This window comes from Leptodactylus fuscus, chromosome 6, assembly GCF_031893055.1.
Source record: "Leptodactylus fuscus isolate aLepFus1 chromosome 6, aLepFus1.hap2, whole genome shotgun sequence".
NCBI classification, from domain to species: Eukaryota; Metazoa; Chordata; class Amphibia; order Anura; family Leptodactylidae; genus Leptodactylus; species Leptodactylus fuscus.
In genome coordinates this window covers 7,724,952-7,742,902 of record NC_134270.1, presented here as the reverse complement: position 1 = coordinate 7,742,902, position 17,951 = coordinate 7,724,952, and the positions used below count along the sequence as shown (strand labels likewise).

Sequence of the window (17,951 nt, the reverse complement as noted above, 5' to 3'; positions counted from 1 at the left end):
AGCAAGGTCCTCAAATGCTGAAGTGGTGGCCCCGGACCCCGCAGAGACTGAAGCTGCAGGACTCACCTTGGTGAACAGTCTCCACCACTGCCAATGGCGCAGCTTCAGGTAGGCGGCGCAGTTCCTCTGCAGGACCTTCAGGGCGCTCAGCTGCTGCTGCTTCTTGGCGAAGGCCCTAAAAGATGAAGATCCCGAATGTTACATCAGGACCAACTACAATGGTCTGAACATAATGTATACACTTGTATATAGGACAGTCAGGAGAGACGCTAGGTCCATCCGGTGGTCATTACTGGCACTGCAGGTCACATTGCCCCCCCCCCAAAAAAAAAAAAAAAATCTGTACTCACTTCCGGGCTAAGTAGCCTCTGCACACGGCTTGGAAGTAGATAATTATATCGGTAATCTTGAGGTCCCGCTCCTCCTCCAGGTGCGCCAGCACACCCGCACGGAAGAAGATCTTACTCTGGCCGATACGGAAAAGATTTGGATCCAACTCGAGAGCCCGGATCTGTGGGAAGAGGAAATGGTCAGAAGAAGCAAGGACGTCTTAGTATTGTGATAGAGTCACTGTATAGAAGCGGCCGCCTCCTTACCATTCGCTCACACGCCTGCTTGCCGTCCATAAATCCCTTGGGAATGGCGTTGGGGGTGAGAATCTCATATCTACAAGAGCATAGAAGATAAAGCAATGAACTTACATTGTAAATCATAGGCCAAGCCCGACCCCGAAGCCGTAGGCCAAGTCCGAGCTGTAAGCCATAGTCCAAGATTGAGCCAGAAGCCATAGGCCGAGCCAGAAGCCATAGGCCAAGCCCGACCCAGAAGCCAAGCCCGAGCCAGAAGCCATAGGCCATGCCCGAGCCACAAGCCGCAGGCCAAGCCCGAGCCAGAAGCCATAGGCCAAGCCCGAGCCAGAAGCCATAGGCCAAGCCCGAGCCAGAAGCCATAGGCCAAGCCCGAGCCAGAAGCCATAGGCCAAGCCCGAGCCAGAAGCCATAGGCCAAGCCCAATCTGTACGCCACAGACTAAGTCAGACGCCCTTTCAGCTACCCAGTGGTTGTGTAAGGGGCTGCCATCATTCTATATTAACAATACTTTACCTTTGTCTGAACTCCTGAAAGACGATTCTGTTGGGGAATCCCTGACGGCAGATTCGGATGCCTTCCAAGACACCATTACACCTTAACTGGTCTAGCACCAAGTGAGGGTCCAGCTTACCGGCCTGTAGGAGAAAGAAGAGCGGAGCTCATGTTATACATTATAATCTCGTCCTATAGCAGTAAAATATTGGACATCCCTGGAAGAAGCGATGATACTTTATGCTGTGAGCTCTCCCAGCCCGCCGGCCCCGCTCCGTGCAGAACACATCAAATTTGCAGGTTTTAAAACCCACAAGTGAATATTGGATGGGAATTTTTCCTTTCAGTGCCCAATGTGAATACGTGTCAGACGTCTGCCAGGTCTGGCCTAGATCTGCAGATTGATTGGTCAGGTCTGCTACATCTACACCCGAGCACATGGCAGGATATAGGCTCAGAGTATACAGCAGAGTATACAGCCCGTCACCCCACACTCACCCGCTTCTCATGGTTGGGGATTATACAGCGCACAAAGTTCGGGTTTGTATTTCGGAGCGTCGCCATGAGTTTGGTCAGTGACTCCTTGTACAGCTGCCCCACCGTCCTGAACATGCCCTTCTTGGTTTTGTATGCAGATCCGAAGGCCGTCTCTGTCATTCCGGCCACCTGGTCAAGGCCGACAATGCGATCCACTGTAGGAAGAGGAAAGGACAAGTGAAAGGGGCACGACCTGTATCATGAGAAGGGCTATGCTTGTTGTCAGTGAATGGAACGAGCCTTGCAGCCATGTTATATATCTGCACTCACTGACAGCAAGGGAAGAATGGAAAAGTATAAAAATCTGCTAAAAATACAGCGGAGGCATCAATGTCATGGGCGGGGGGCGAGTGCGCTATGCAGAGGCTTCTGTGTCTATGGGGCCCCTCTGACCAGCTCTCTATTCCTGACTGCGCTGCTCTACAAAGCTGCCGACTACGACTACACATTCACCTCCACACAAGTGGTCATAAAAGGAGGCTCGCTGCACAGTCTGAATGTCTAGAAGTTTTGTGCAAAAGGAGATACAAGATCCAGTTAGCGTCCAGCGCAGGATCAGGGCGGTATAACAAGCACACAGGGCGACGTACCATCCTTCCAGAGCTCGGCCACAAACTTGTCTGTAGACTGGTGAAGCAAGGTGGCGACGTTGTCATTCAGGGGATCCATGTTCTTCATCAGCCATTCATCAGCTTTATAATCCACCTGGGATGGGAGAGTTACAGATCAGCATGTCTTATACTCCAGTCACATCCAAAGCTGCTCTGACTTGAGATTTCATAATACCCAAGGTTAGAAAACATGGCTACTTTCTTCCAGAGACTGGAAATCAGTCTACAGATTGTGTACAGTATTGCGTCATAGCTGGGATACCTGACCCAACCCATGGACAGGGGTGGCGCTCTCTACATGTATGTCTGCTATTGCAACTCCACTCCACAGAAGTGACTGCGGCTGCTGTGCAATACCACACACAACCTGAGCACTGGGGTGGCACTGGTCAGCCCTTTCAGGTTTACAACATGTTATATATATGCAGGTAAGATCAGACAACGGATCCTGGTCCATATAATACAAGTCCATCGGTGCAGTAAAGCGACTTACCCTGCCAGCGTAATGGATGATGCAGAAGTCGGCCTTGTCCTTCAGCTGTCGCGGCTTCTGGAATTTGGAGTGTGTGCCCTGTTCCTGCACCAGCTTGTCCACAAAAGTCTTGTCTGTGGCTTTGGGGAACCAGCACTCTTCATCCAGCAGAGCCAGAACGCCAGGAGGGTTAGCCTAAGGCGGAAACCATGATGAGACAGTGACGTGACTGCAAGAGGGTAACAAGTACTGAGCTCCTAGCCAGAGAGTGGGGTACGCGGAGGGGTTACATCACCAATCACCAATATGCTATAAGAACTGCAGTTATTCCGCATATCACCACCAGATGGCACCACGGATATTAACTATACATTGAGAATTGGCTGTGCTGCTGTGTAAGGGATGTTCCTCGGCCTCGTCATCCTCGGTCTCTATGTTGGAGAAGACCCTCTGACTACAGAACCGTGAGCTCACATCAGTACCTACCAGGCAGAAGGACTTACCGGCCTCTCAATGAGGTCAATGCAAGGCTGCAAGTCCAGGCCAAAGTCGATGAAGTTCCACTCGATGCCCTCGCGCTGATACTCCTCCTGCTCCAGGATGAACATGGTGTGGTTGAAGAGCTGCTGCAGCTTCTCATTGGTGTAATTAATGCAGAGCTGCTCAAAGGAGTTCAGCTGTAAGAGAAGGATCAAGAGTCAGGAGATGGTAGTCCTAATCCTGCAGGTTACTACCCGGGATCTGTCAGACACCCCCTACCCGCTGATCCTATAACACCCCGACCCTACCCGCTGATCCTCTAACACCCCGACCCCACCTGCTGATCCTATAACACCCCGACCCTACCCGCTGATCCTCTAACACCCCGACCCCACCTGCTGATCCTATAACACCCCCACTACCCGCTGATCCTATAACACCCCGACCCTACCCGCTGATCCTCTAACACCCCGACCCCACCTGCTGATCCTATAACACCCCGACCCTACCCGCTGATCCTCTAACACCCCGACCCCACCTGCTGATCCTATAACACCCCCACTACCCGCTGATCCTATAACACCCCGACCCCACCTGCTGATCCTATAACACCCCGACCCTACCCGCTGATCCTCTAACACCCCGACCCTACCCGCTGATCCTATAACACCCCGACCCTACCCGCTGATCCTCTAACACCCCGACCCTACCCACTGATCCTATAACACCCCGACCCTACCCGCTGATCCTATAACACCCCGACCCTACCCGCTGATCCTCTAACACCCCGACCCTACCCACTGATCCTCTAACACCCCGACCCTACCCACTGATCCTCTAACACCCCGACCCTACCCGCTGATCCTCTAACACCCCGACCCTACCCGCTGATCCTCTAACACCCCGACCCTACCCACTGATCCTCTAACACCCCGACCCTACCCACTGATCCTCTAACACCCCGACCCCACCTGCTGATCCTATAACACCCCGACCCCACCTGCTGATCCTCTAACACCCCGACCCTACCCACTGATCCTCTAACACCCCGACCCTACCCGCTGATCCTATAACACCCCAACCCTAACCGCTGATCCTATAACACCCCGACCTTACCTGCTGATCCTATAACACCCCAACCCCACCTGCTGATCCTATAACACCCCGACCCCACCTGCTGATCCTATAACACCCCGACCCCACCCGCTGATCCTCTAACACCCCGACCCTAACCGCTGATCCTATAACACCCTGACCCTACCTGCTGATCCTATAACACCCCAACCCCACCCGCTGATCCTATAACACCCCGACCCCACCCGCTGATCCTATAACACCCCGACCCTACCCGCTGATCCTCTAACACCCCGACCCTACCCGCTGATCCTATAACACCCCGACCCTAACCGCTGATCCTATAACACCCCGACCCTAACCGCTGATCCTATAACACCCCGACCCTACCTGCTGATCCTATAACACCCCGACCCTACCCACTGATCCTCTAACACCCCGACCCTAACCGCTGATCCTATTACACCCCGACCCTACCTGCTGATCCTATAACACCCCGACCCTACCAGATCCTAGAACAGGCAGATTGCATGACGTAGAGTTATACATTGGACACAGTAGCCTGAGTGTGCAGCTCTGGATGTGACTAGAGCACAGTCTACGGTGTAATATTCTGCCTCCAGCACGGTGTGGACATGTCCCGGTCATACGGAGGAGCGATATAATCCCGCAGCTCACGTCTCTAATCGAGTCACTTGTGTATATTGGATTAGAATGATCAGTCCCATCTTGTCATTTATTTATGTGTTATATCATCTCCGCGTCTGACACAAATCACTGGCAGATGACGCAACGCGGGACAAAGACTCCTTGTCCAAGTATGAGAAATGTCTTCAGTAAATAGACAAAGTGTAAACCAGGGACAACCAGAGGCACCCGGGGGCACTCCGACTACTGGGGAACTACAACCCCCAGCATAACCCACCTCAAAGATCTCAAAGCCAGCGATGTCCAGGATGCCGATGAAGGAGGCTCCTTGGCGCTTGGTGCGGTCCAGAGCCTTGTTGATGCGATGGACCAGCCAGCGGAAGAGTCGCTCATACGTAGCCTTGGCCAAAGCTTCAATGGCAAAGTCCGCCTGGAAAAGAGAATACAGTAATGGCATTGCTTAAAGAGATCGCCGGCATTAAAGGGATTGTGCAGGATTAGTAAGAACAGCCGCACACCGGGCCTACACTGTAATCCTACACATTCATTTAAAGGGGATGTCCTGGACTGTGATCTTCATATCCATTGGTGACAGAGCTGTGCTGCAATACCAAGCCCGGCCACTATACAATGGCAAGTAGTGGAGGGGTCACAGCAATCAGACCGCCCCTTTAAATACTAAACCCTCTAAACATACCTGGATACCTCTTCATAATTTGGTTTTCTGCAGCAACCAACAGGGGTGGGGGGATGGGGGGAGTTGGGGCTCACTACATCTCAGGCTCCCACTATCCACAATAATAAATCCATATGTAGTGAGCGCCCCCTGGTGGGAACTTACATTGAAGCTGCGATCAGCGCTGGTTGATTCAGTCTTAGGGGGCATTCACACGGAGTAACGCCGGGCGTATATCACAGCCGTACACGCCGGCACTACGGCAGGCTGCTGAACACTTCCCATTCACTTCAATGGGAGTGCTCGTAACGGCGGCGTTACGAGCGCTCCCATTGAAGTGAATGGGAAGTGTTCGGCAGCCTGCCGTAGCGCCGGCGTGTATGGCTGTGATACACGCCCGGCGTTACTCCGTGTGAATGCCCCCTTAAAGGGGTTTTCCAGGCTTAGTAATTGATTACCTATTCTTAGGACCGGTCATCATCTGGAGGGGTCAAAGAGAACAGACCCCTATCAATCATCTATTACAAGAGGCTGCAGCGTTGCGGGTCAGTGCTGCGGCCTCTCCACTACTTACCAAGCACAGCGCCGTACTGTATAGTGGCTGTGCCAGGTATTGCAGGTCAGTCACTTGAATGGGACTGAGCTGTGAACAAGCAATGAATGTGAGCTCATAGAATATGTGAAGAGGAGCTCTGCTGAATCTCAGGGGTCCCAGGTGCGAACCCCCGCTGATCCCCAATTGATGACCTAAGGATAGAACACTTGTGAAGCCCCATAAACCTACAGGAGACCTCCCACAATAAGCTCCAGCTCTTGTCCCCACGAGACGCTCGGTAAGCTCAGGTGCACACACAGCCGATTATTTTTGTTGCACACACAACAGTGGGGCAGGTCCCTGTGCGGGTCACGGCTCTCTCGGCTGGCAGGGCCTCAGCTCACCTGCTCCTTTGTCTGCGCCTTCTGCACGTAGTCCCGGCCCACTTTGATGCGGGGAGTGAGGATGGCCCTGGTAAACTCCATGACGTTCATGCCCAGCAGATGGCAGAGTTTCTGTGCGGCTGTGAAGAGAAGACAAGGATGAGGCCTTGCACCTGGTCTGTGTCATACAGCTCACCGCCCTGTAACCCCCACAGTCTGGAAGTGAGGGGGGGGGGGTCCGGAGCCAAATGGCTATCAGCCGCAAGAGATCAGCCCCTCGCATAACACACGTGGCCCATGTCTGCTGAATGGTGCACTGCGGTCTTCACTATGGCGTACCCGCTCTAAAAGAGACTCTCAGTACAAATACCCCGGCAGGGGCCGATGCTGCAGGTAATGGCTGCGATAGGGCCCCGGGGGTTACAGGTCTCTGCTATATGGGGCCCCTCTTCTCTGGACTTGCCAAACCATCTCATATCCTAACAAAATATGTCCCCCCCTCCCCTCCCCCAGGCCATCTCCACGAACTAGACTCTGAAGACATCGGCCCCCCAGTTTGCTGTGCACTTGGAAAGAAGAGTCTCGGGGGAGAATCCTGCACAGCGAAGGCCTGAAGACGCCAATATTACATTACTGTCAGAAATAATGGGGGGGGGGGTGTATAATGTAGAAGGAGCACAAGTCTGAGGGGGCTCCGCATGTAGGGAAGAGATCAGAGGGGCCACGTACAGCAGCCAGGGACCGCAGCAGTACTAGAACATGGCACCCGGGGAACAGATCGGTGCTGGAGTATCAGAGGAGGGGAGGGGGCAGATAGGTGCTGGAGTATCAGAGGAGGGGAGGGGGCAGATAGGTGCTGGAGTATCAGAGGAGGGGAGGGGGCAGATAGGTGCTGGAGTATCAGAGGCGGAGGAGGGGAGGGGGCAGATAGGTGCTGGAGTATCAGAGGAGGGGAGGGGGCAGATAGGTGCTGGAGTATCAGAGGAGGGGAGGGGGCAGATAGGTGCTGGAGTATCAGAGGAGGGGAGGGGGCAGATAGGTGCTGGAGTATCAGAGGCGGAGGAGGGGAGGGGGCAGATAGGTGCTGGAGTATCAGAGGCGGAGGAGGGGAGGGGGCTAGATAGGTGCTGGAGTATCAGAGGCGGAGGAGGGGAGGGGGCTAGATAGGTGCTGGAGTATCAGAGGCGGAGGAGGGGAGGGGGCAGATAGGTGCTGGAGTATCAGAGGCGGAGGAGGGGAGGGGGCAGATAGGTGCTGGAGTATCAGAGGCGGAGGAGGGGAGGGGGCAGATAGGTGCTGGAGTATCAGAGGCGGAGGAGGGGAGGGGGCAGATAGGTGCTGGAGTATCAGAGGAGGGGAGGGGGCAGATAGGTGCTGGAGTATCAGAGGCGGAGGAGGGGAGGGGGCTAGATAGGTGCTGGAGTATCAGAGGCGGAGGAGGGGAGGGGGCAGATAGGTGCTGGAGTATCAGAGGCGGAGGAGGGGAGGGGGCAGATAGGTGCTGGAGTATCAGAGGAGGGGAGGGGGCAGATAGGTGCTGGAGTATCAGAGGCGGAGGAGGGGAGGGGGCTAGATAGGTGCTGGAGTATCAGAGGCGGAGGAGGGGAGGGGGCAGATAGGTGCTGGAGTATCAGAGGCGGAGGAGGGGAGGGGGCAGATAGGTGCTGGAGTATCAGGAGGGGAGGGGGCCAGATAGGTGCTGGAGTATCAGGAGGGGAGGGGGCCAGATAGGTGCTGGAGTATCAGAGGCGGAGGAGGGGAGGGGGCAGATCGGTGCTGGAGTATCAGAGGCGGAGGAGGGGAGGGGGCAGATAGGTGCTGGAGTATCAGAGGCGGAGGAGGGGAGGGGGCAGATAGGTGCTGGAGTATCAGAGGCGGAGGAGGGGAGGGGGCAGATAGGTGCTGGAGTATCAGAGGCGGAGGAGGGGAGGGGGCCAGATAGGTGCTGGAGTATCAGAGGCGGAGGAGGGGAGGGGGCCAGATAGGTGCTGGAGTATCAGAGGCGGAGGAGGGGAGGGGGCAGATAGGTGCTGGAGTATCAGAAGCGGAGGAGGGGAGGGGGCCAGATAGGTGCTGGAGTATCAGGAGGGGAGGGGGCCAGATAGGTGCTGGAGTATCAGAGGCGGAGGAGGGGAGGGGGCAGATAGGTGCTGGAGTATCAGAGGCGGAGGAGGGGAGGGGGCAGATCGGTGCTGGAGTATCAGAGGCGGAGGAGGGGAGGGGGCAGATAGGTGCTGGAGTATCAGAGGCGGAGGAGGGGAGGGGGCAGATAGGTGCTGGAGTATCAGAGGCGGAGGAGGGGAGGGGGGCAGATAGGTGCTGGAGTATCAGAGGCGGAGGAGGGGAGGGGGCAGATAGGTGCTGGAGTACCAGAGGCGGAGGAGGGGAGGGGGCAGATAGGTGCTGGAGTATCAGAGGCGGAGGAGGGGAGGGGGGCAGATAGGTGCTGGAGTACCAGAGGCGGAGGAGGGGAGGGGGCAGATAGGTGCTGGAGTATCAGAGGCGGAGGAGGGGAGGGGGCAGATAGGTGCTGGAGTATCAGAGGCGGAGGAGGGGAGGGGGCAGATAGGTGCTGGAGTATCAGGAGGGGAGGGGGCCAGATAGGTGCTGGAGTATCAGGAGGGGAGGGGGCCAGATAGGTGCTGGAGTATCAGAGGCGGAGGAGGGGAGGGGGCAGATAGGTGCTGGAGTATCAGAGGCAGAGGAGGGGAGGGGGCAGATAGGTGCTGGAGTATCAGAGGAGGGGAGGGGGCAGATAGGTGCTGGAGTATCAGAGGCGGAGGAGGGGAGGGGGCTAGATAGGTGCTGGAGTATCAGAGGCGGAGGAGGGGAGGGGGCAGATAGGTGCTGGAGTATCAGAGGCGGAGGAGGGGAGGGGGCAGATAGGTGCTGGAGTATCAGGAGGGGAGGGGGCCAGATAGGTGCTGGAGTATCAGGAGGGGAGGGGGCCAGATAGGTGCTGGAGTATCAGAGGCGGAGGAGGGGAGGGGGCAGATCGGTGCTGGAGTATCAGAGGCGGAGGAGGGGAGGGGGCAGATAGGTGCTGGAGTATCAGAGGCGGAGGAGGGGAGGGGGCAGATAGGTGCTGGAGTATCAGAGGCGGAGGAGGGGAGGGGGCAGATAGGTGCTGGAGTATCAGAGGCGGAGGAGGGGAGGGGGCCAGATAGGTGCTGGAGTATCAGAGGCGGAGGAGGGGAGGGGGCCAGATAGGTGCTGGAGTATCAGAGGCGGAGGAGGGGAGGGGGCAGATAGGTGCTGGAGTATCAGAAGCGGAGGAGGGGAGGGGGCCAGATAGGTGCTGGAGTATCAGGAGGGGAGGGGGCCAGATAGGTGCTGGAGTATCAGAGGCGGAGGAGGGGAGGGGGCAGATAGGTGCTGGAGTATCAGAGGCGGAGGAGGGGAGGGGGCAGATCGGTGCTGGAGTATCAGAGGCGGAGGAGGGGAGGGGGCAGATAGGTGCTGGAGTATCAGAGGCGGAGGAGGGGAGGGGGCAGATAGGTGCTGGAGTATCAGAGGCGGAGGAGGGGAGGGGGGCAGATAGGTGCTGGAGTATCAGAGGCGGAGGAGGGGAGGGGGCAGATAGGTGCTGGAGTACCAGAGGCGGAGGAGGGGAGGGGGCAGATAGGTGCTGGAGTATCAGAGGCGGAGGAGGGGAGGGGGGCAGATAGGTGCTGGAGTACCAGAGGCGGAGGAGGGGAGGGGGCAGATAGGTGCTGGAGTATCAGAGGCGGAGGAGGGGAGGGGGCAGATAGGTGCTGGAGTATCAGAGGCGGAGGAGGGGAGGGGGCAGATAGGTGCTGGAGTATCAGAGGCGGAGGAGGGGAGGGGGCAGATAGGTGCTGGAGTATCAGAGGCGGAGGAGGGGAGGGGGCAGATAGGTGCTGGAGTACCAGAGGCGGAGGAGGGGAGGGGGCAGATAGGTGCTGGAGGGGAGGGGCAGATAGGTGCTGGAGTACCAGAGGCGGAGGAGGGGAGGGGGGCAGATAGGTGCTGTATCGGATGAGGCCATGAATGAATGCTACATTATCAGCTGTGGGTGAGGGGATCTCTAGGTCCTGCATTGTCGGCTGTGGTGAGACTATAAGTGACGGCTTCCCCTGACAATCTGCAGGCAGTCGTGCATTGCTGAGAGTTGTAGTTCCACCACAGCCGAGTTACAGACCAATGAGCTGTGGGGTGGGGGCAGATAACGCCATAAATTTATGCAGAAATTGGGGGCGACGGCTCTTACTGGGCCGTGTGGGGGGTTGTGTTATATACGTCACGATCAATCCTCTCCACCGCCGGAGCAGCGCTCGTAACATTCCTGCACTAAACAATAGGTTAGAGGGTCCGCAGAGCGATTTCTTCCCTTGGCTTCGCCGCGTCCCTCGGGGTTTGGCTGCGGATTCTTGGCCTCTGCTCCGTTCTCCACAGCACAGACCCAATGAAAATAAACACACAGAACAGGCCACAGAGATTCTGCCCCAACCCCGACCCATTATCAGCAGGGTGGAGCGGCGGCACGTGGGCTGCTCCGGAGGGTCTGGGCCTGCGATGTGCTGCGGCTAATGAACGTCCCAGTATCTCTGGGGCACAGTCAGGTCACGGGACAAAGCAATGGGATGGGATGTGTACCCGTAATAGACTGTATACTAGTGAGGCCTATGACGGTCCTGACCAGGGAGAGTTGTCATGAGCACGCAGTCGTCACACCCGTCGCTCCACCAACCTGTGTTCTCCGGCATGGATGCCTGGTCCGTGTTCCTCTCCTTCTTGAAGATGACGTTTCCAAACTGAAGAACTGAGGACACAACCTTGAGCATGGCTGTGAGATAAAGGAGACGTAAGGGGCGAGGTATACGGGTATACGGCCAATACACTGGATCATCTGGTGCTACACTGACCGTCCAAGGACTACAACTCTCAGCAGGCCATGTCGGCCATCTTATACTTACACAGTATCTCCTCGTGAGTGAAGCCCATGATGTGCATGGCCTCCATGGTCTCCTGGAAGTTGTCCTTGTCCTGCTGCCCGGGGATCGGTATGTAGCCATTAGAGACAAACTTGTAGTTGCTGAAGCCTTCCAGCAGTAGGTCCGCTATAGTCAGAGAGAGACAAAGGGTTAATGACACCCGCATCATCAGCGGGGCGATTATCTAGGACATCAGAGGACGACCACGTGTCCGGGGAGGACAAGACTTACACTTCAGATGTTCTCCTGACCCTGCAAGCAGCTGGTAGAAGATGTGGAAGGTCCGCTCGTCCTTGGCCTGTCGGATGGCTCGAGACTTTTCCAACAAGTCTGGACCCGAGTTAAGGAGATATTTTCTGTCTGTCTAATGTCCACACGGCATGGGGGGGGGGGGTCTGAAAATACATGGGGGGGGGGGGGTCTGAAAATACATGGGGGGGGGGGGGTCTGAAAATACATGGGGGGGGGGGGTCTGAAAATACATGGCTGCTTTGTATCACAGACAGCGCCACACCGATCCACAGGTCGGGTTTGGTATTGCAGGTTAGTTCCTCTTATTTCAATTGATCTGCAATTCCAGACATCAACCATGGAAAGGAGCCGTGTTATTCTAACTCCAGACATCCCCTTTAATTGTCGTTCAGCCATCTATATACTAGGGCGGGCTTCCCGACATCTTCCTCTGTATATCAGACCATGACGCTTATAAGAAAAATATCCAAAGGACAAACCGGCTCACGGCTGACGCGTAGGGATGAGGGCCACGACTAAACGTGTAATGTACCGCCCCTACGTAGGGCAGGTAGGTGACCCCATGGCAGCTATATACCCACACATCAGGTATATACACGTCTCCAGCACAGTGTTAAATCAGGCACCGGAGAGAAGCGGAGTGGTTTTAATTAAGAAAAGCTGAATTTCATCTGAATCTTGGCGCTGCGAGGAATCCGAGGAATGATATTTAATTTCCCTGCCGTAGATAGATTTTTGGGGCCGCGCTCCCCCCACGGTGTCCCTACTAATAACAGCCTGTGGCATAACGGATAAACACTGAATCCCAGGGCGGTAACTTGAGATAATGAGTAGATGAGATTCCTGGCCCGCACACCGCCCGCAGCAAGATCCGCTCCTCCAGGACATCGGTGGGGGGCAGGGCATCGACCGAAACGGGGTGAAGACTCTGATGGAGCCAAAGTAAGACCAAAAGAAAAGTCCACTGGTTCAGTCTCAGAAGGGCACCAATATTTCTAGATGGAAACCATCAGCAAGCATGCTAGTTGGCTATGTTACGTGCAGAACATGTGAGCACAGCGATGGTTAACCCATGCCAGTACAGAGGGGTGCACATGTGGCCCTTGGCTCCAGAAGGACACACGCTATATACGGTTTCCTAAGCTCTCGTGCCCGTGTTTGCAGTGGAGAAGTGACTGCGTGTGCCATTGTGATGAGCGATACCCACATGGACCCAAACAGTGCCAGCCGTGGTGCCCGCGTACAGGCCATAGCCCTCCTATGTAGCATATGGAGCTGCAGTTCCCTACACAGCCAGGGGGCGGCAGTACAGAGTACAGTGATAAAGCTACGGATCGCCCCCCACTGATCACAGTGACCCCGGCCTATGTATACACTCGACACGTGTCAATTACTATTACACACAACACGTGTCGACTGGTCCCGGTTATAAAAAGATGCCAGAGGAACGCGGCGGCGTCTGCACCGGATCCAGCCCAGAACGACAGTAAAAATACCTCTCCTCGCTCCGGTCACCACAGGGGCGCGCCTGACTATTTTAGGAAATTCTCAGCTAAGATCCATAACCTGTGCGATCTCGTGTAACGGGCCGGCGGCGTTTATACGGATTTGGGAGTTAAACCCAATTTGGCAGTGACATGAAGGACAGGAAATCTCAGTTTATCCCAAGACTGAGAGCGGTCGCGACTTTCTGCCGGGCTCGGAGGCCGGACGTGAAGCGATGGCAGAGGTGAAAGGATACAGGTCTCGATATTGGCCCCTACGATGTAACCGGTCACGTCAAAGTTTATCCGGATGAACTTGCCCTGGAGGGGGGAGGGGAGAGAAATGGAAATCGGAATGTGATCAATAACTAATCAACAAATTGGAAACATTTCAGAATGAATACGAGTCATGTGATCAGACGCAGGTGACCTCAGGGTCACGTCACTGAAGCTTGTGTGACTTTCTAATTCCTCACTGTCCAGACCTCTGCTTGCTGCAAGTGAATAGGAACCCTCCAAGTCTTTCCTGATCAGGTCTGCTCTGATACACTGTAACAGTCCTGCAGCTGTAAGTGCCACAAAGTAAGCACTGCACGAAACGGAAGAGAGAAGATCTCCATTCACTGACAGCAAACTGATACAGCCATTGCTGGGCCTAATCTGCAGATCAGAATGACGTCTGTCCTGTAAGATATATATATATATACATATAGCAGGACATTCATGGACAGAGCGCAGACACAGAGACACTTAAGGAACTTGTGAAATGTAGAAGGCAGGCGCTGTGCACCCCGGGGACGCCTCAGGGTGAGATCACCGCAACGCACATAAGGCTTGTATTTCAGACGGCATCGGGTGGTGTCAGGACAAGGGAAGCTCTGCCGCAAGGAACCAGACACTGGACGGACATGGCAAGGAGTATACCACGAAGTATGGGGCATGTGAACAGGGTCCGACCCCACATAAATCCTCCATCACTTACAAAGCGGGATGAGTTGTCGTTCTTGACCGTCTTGGCATTTCCGAAAGATTCTAAGATGGGGTTCGCTTGCAGTAGCTGACGCTCGAGTTCCCCCTACAGAGAAAAAAACATGGCAAGATCCAAACATTTACATGACACCGCTCTGAAGGCAAAGCATGTACCGCCATATGGCAGCGACCACCGCAGCATGGCGTCATGGGATTCAGGACTAGGTCAGGGGACTAAAGAGAAGCACGAAAAAGCAGAAAACATATCATGTGCCTGTACCCTGGAGGAGACGGCCCACATGGCGGCCATACGGTTATATATATCCTTTCTACTGCTACACCTATATATACACATATGTTACACCTACACATATATGTGGCAAACCTTCTATACACACTGTATGCAGCAAGCCAATGGACTTCCTACTCTGAGGACAAGGTGCACCAACTGATGTCACCACTAGAGGGCGCTCAGGAGCTAAGCAGACAACCTGGACAATCCCTTTAACTTCCTATCACACCAACATGAGCGCGGCGGGATCATAACCCGTCCATTGGGGTCACAACATTTAGAGATTTCCTGCACTCCATGCCTGAGCATTGGATGTTACACCTAGCGGGACCGGAACCAGGACAAAGACCTAACTAATCAACTGCTGCACAGGATAAATCATTTACACCGCGGCCGTGCGCCCCCCATAGTCACCAGTAACAATCCATCGCTGCAGACCCCAACGCCTTCCCTCCCCCACTACAATACTTGCGTGTAAGTGACAAAGAGCCGAGCACATGGGAGAGGCACACGTATGGAAATGTCCTCACTCCACAATAAATCAGCCATATTGTACCTGTCAATCCCCCCCACCCAACAGATCACCCGGGGCCAGGAGGCTTTGTCTACAACAATAGCGCTTATCGAAACGGCAGGTGAGCACAAGGAATTGTGGGGAAGTTATTGGCGTCTCAGAAGATTGAGCGATTACTGAGGGGGCGGAAGGAAGGAACAGTGTAATGAAGGATTAATGTCACAGGGGGATCGGAAACAAGAGAAACCGTATATATAGCAATAATCTACATATTATATACCAATCACATCCTGTATTATACTCCAGAGCTGCGCTCACTATTCTGCTGGTGCAGTCACTGTGTACATACATTACATTACTTATCCTGTATTATACTCCAGAGCTGCGCTCACTAATCTGCTGGTGCAGTCCCTGTGTACATACATTACATTACTTATCCTGTATTATACTCCAGAGCTGCGCTCACTATTCTGCTGGTACAGTCACTGTGTACATACATTACATTACTTATCCTGTATTATACTCCAGAGCTGCGCTCACTATTCTGCTGGTGCAGTCACTGTGTACATACATTACATTACTAATCCTGTATTATACTCCAGAGCTGCGATCACTATTCTGCTGGTACAGTCACTGTGTACATACATTACATTACTTATCCTGTATTATACTCCAGAGCTGCGCTCACTATTCTGCTGGTGCAGTCACTGTATACATACATTACATTACTTATCCTGTATTATACTCCAGAGCTGCGCTCACTATTCTGCTGGTACAGTCACTGTGTACATACATTACATTACTTATCCTGTATTATACTCCAGAGCTGCGCTCACTATTCTGCTGGTGCAGTCACTGTGTACATACATTACATTACTTATCCTGTATTATACTCCAGAGCTGCGCTCACTATTCTGCTAGTACAGTCACTGTGTACATACATTACATTACTTCTCCTGTATTATACTCCAGAGCTGCGCTCACTATTCTGCTGGTGCAGTCACTGTGTACATACATTACATTACTTATCCTGTATTATACTCCAGGGCTGCGCTCACTATTCTGCTGGTACAGTCACTGTGTACATACATTACATTACTTATCCTGTATTATACTCCAGAGCTGCGCTCACTATTCTGCTGGTACAGTCACTGTGTACATACATTACATTACTTATACTGTATTATACTCCAGAGTTGCGCTCACTATTCTGCTGGTACAGTCACTGTGTACATACATTACATTACTTATACTGTATTATACTCCAGAGTTGCGCTCACTATTCTGCTGGTACAGTCACTGTGTACATACATTACATTACTTCTCCTGTATTATACTCCAGAGCTGCGCTCACTATTCTGCTGGTGCAGTCACTGTGTACATACATTACATTACTTATCCTGTATTATACTCCAGAGCTGCGCTCACTATTCTGCTGGTACAGTCACTGTGTACATACATTACATTACTTATCCTGTATTATACTCCAGAGCTGCGCTCACTATTCTGCTGGTACAGTCACTGTGTACATACATTACATTACTTATCCTGTATTATACTCCAGAGCTGCGCTCACTATTCTGCTGCTACAGTCACTGTGTACATACATTACATTACTTATCCTGTATTATACTCCAGAGCTGCGCTCACTATTCTGCTGGTGCAGTCACTGTGTACATACATTACATTACTTATCCTGTATTATACTCCAGAGCTGCGCTCACTATTCTGCTGGTGCAGTCACTGTGTACATACATTACATTACTTATCCTGTATTATACTCCAGAGCTGCGCTCACTATTCTGCTGGTGCAGTCACTGTGTACATACATTACATTACTTATCCTGTATTATACTCCAGAGCTGCGCTCACTATTCTGCTGGTACAGTCACTGTGTACATACATTACATTACTTATCCTGTATTATACTCCAGAGCTGCGCTCACTATTCTGCTGGTGCAGTCACTGTGTACATACATTACATTACTTATCCTGTATTATACCCCAGAGCTGCGCTCACTATTCTGCTGGTACAGTCACTGTGTACATACATTACATTACTTATCCTGTATTATACTCCAGAGCTGCGCTCACTATTCTGCTGGTACAGTCACTGTGTACATACATTACATTACTTATCCTGTATTATACCCCAGAGCTGCGCTCACTATTCTGCTGGTACAGTCACTGTGTACATACATTACTTATCCTGTATTATACTCCAGAGCTGCGCTCACTATTCTGCTGGTGCAGTCACTGTGTACATACATTACATTACTTATCCTGTATTATACTCCAGAGCTGCGCTCACTATTCTGCTGGTGCAGTCACTGTGTACATATATTACATTACTTATCCTGTATTATACTCCAGAGCTGCGCTCACTATTCTGCTGGTACAGTCACTGTGTACATACATTACTTATCCTGTATTATACTCCAGAGCTGCGCTCACTATTCTGCTGGTACAGTCACTGTGTACATACATTACATTACTTATCCTGTATTATACTATTCTGCTGGTCACTGTGCCTCATTGTGATGGGTTTAGGGATGGGGCATATTTTGTCACTGACTGGTATCCATCATGTGACATTCGATGGTTTCCTCTCACTTTACGACTGCTGTAAAGAGAACTCATCATGGACATGTAACAGACGGTTCTCACCTATCACTGGTCGCATTAGAACATTCCCAAACATTTCAACATAAGACAATGGAACAGACCATTGTTAGCGGGGGGGGGGGGGGGGAAGCACTGTACAATTTGCAGCAATAGCTTGAGCTCAGCACTTTAGCAACAAACAGTAAGCGAGGCCCCCAGACTCGGGGCTGTTCAGATTAGGGGGGAAAAACAGGTTAAAAAATGGCAGAGAAGGATTAACGGAGAGCAGTGGGATGAAGTTAGACAGGGACAGGCAGAGCGCGGCATGCGGAGCGCGGAATGAGCGAGGACGGAGATGGAATGATAGCGGGATATGAGGTGGG

General features: G+C 53.1%; 1 protein-coding gene across 1 annotated transcript in view; it reads right to left on the bottom strand.

Annotated features, from left to right (window-relative positions):
* MYH10 (myosin heavy chain 10) overlaps window positions 1-17,951 on the bottom strand; it is a 68,282-nt gene that overhangs the window by 7,383 nt on the left and 42,948 nt on the right. The window contains exons 8-22 of the mRNA XM_075279286.1: window positions 14,172-14,264; window positions 13,447-13,510; window positions 11,685-11,783; window positions 11,436-11,579; window positions 11,210-11,305; window positions 6,520-6,638; window positions 5,182-5,334; window positions 3,206-3,379; window positions 2,724-2,897; window positions 2,210-2,324; window positions 1,581-1,774; window positions 1,104-1,225; window positions 597-666; window positions 351-511; window positions 67-175 (exon numbers count right to left, since the gene is read on the bottom strand). Coding sequence (XP_075135387.1) covers window positions 67-175; window positions 351-511; window positions 597-666; window positions 1,104-1,225; window positions 1,581-1,774; window positions 2,210-2,324; window positions 2,724-2,897; window positions 3,206-3,379; window positions 5,182-5,334; window positions 6,520-6,638; window positions 11,210-11,305; window positions 11,436-11,579; window positions 11,685-11,783; window positions 13,447-13,510; window positions 14,172-14,264 — 1,887 coding nt within the window. The remainder of the gene's footprint in view (window positions 1-66; window positions 176-350; window positions 512-596; window positions 667-1,103; window positions 1,226-1,580; window positions 1,775-2,209; window positions 2,325-2,723; window positions 2,898-3,205; window positions 3,380-5,181; window positions 5,335-6,519; window positions 6,639-11,209; window positions 11,306-11,435; window positions 11,580-11,684; window positions 11,784-13,446; window positions 13,511-14,171; window positions 14,265-17,951) is intronic.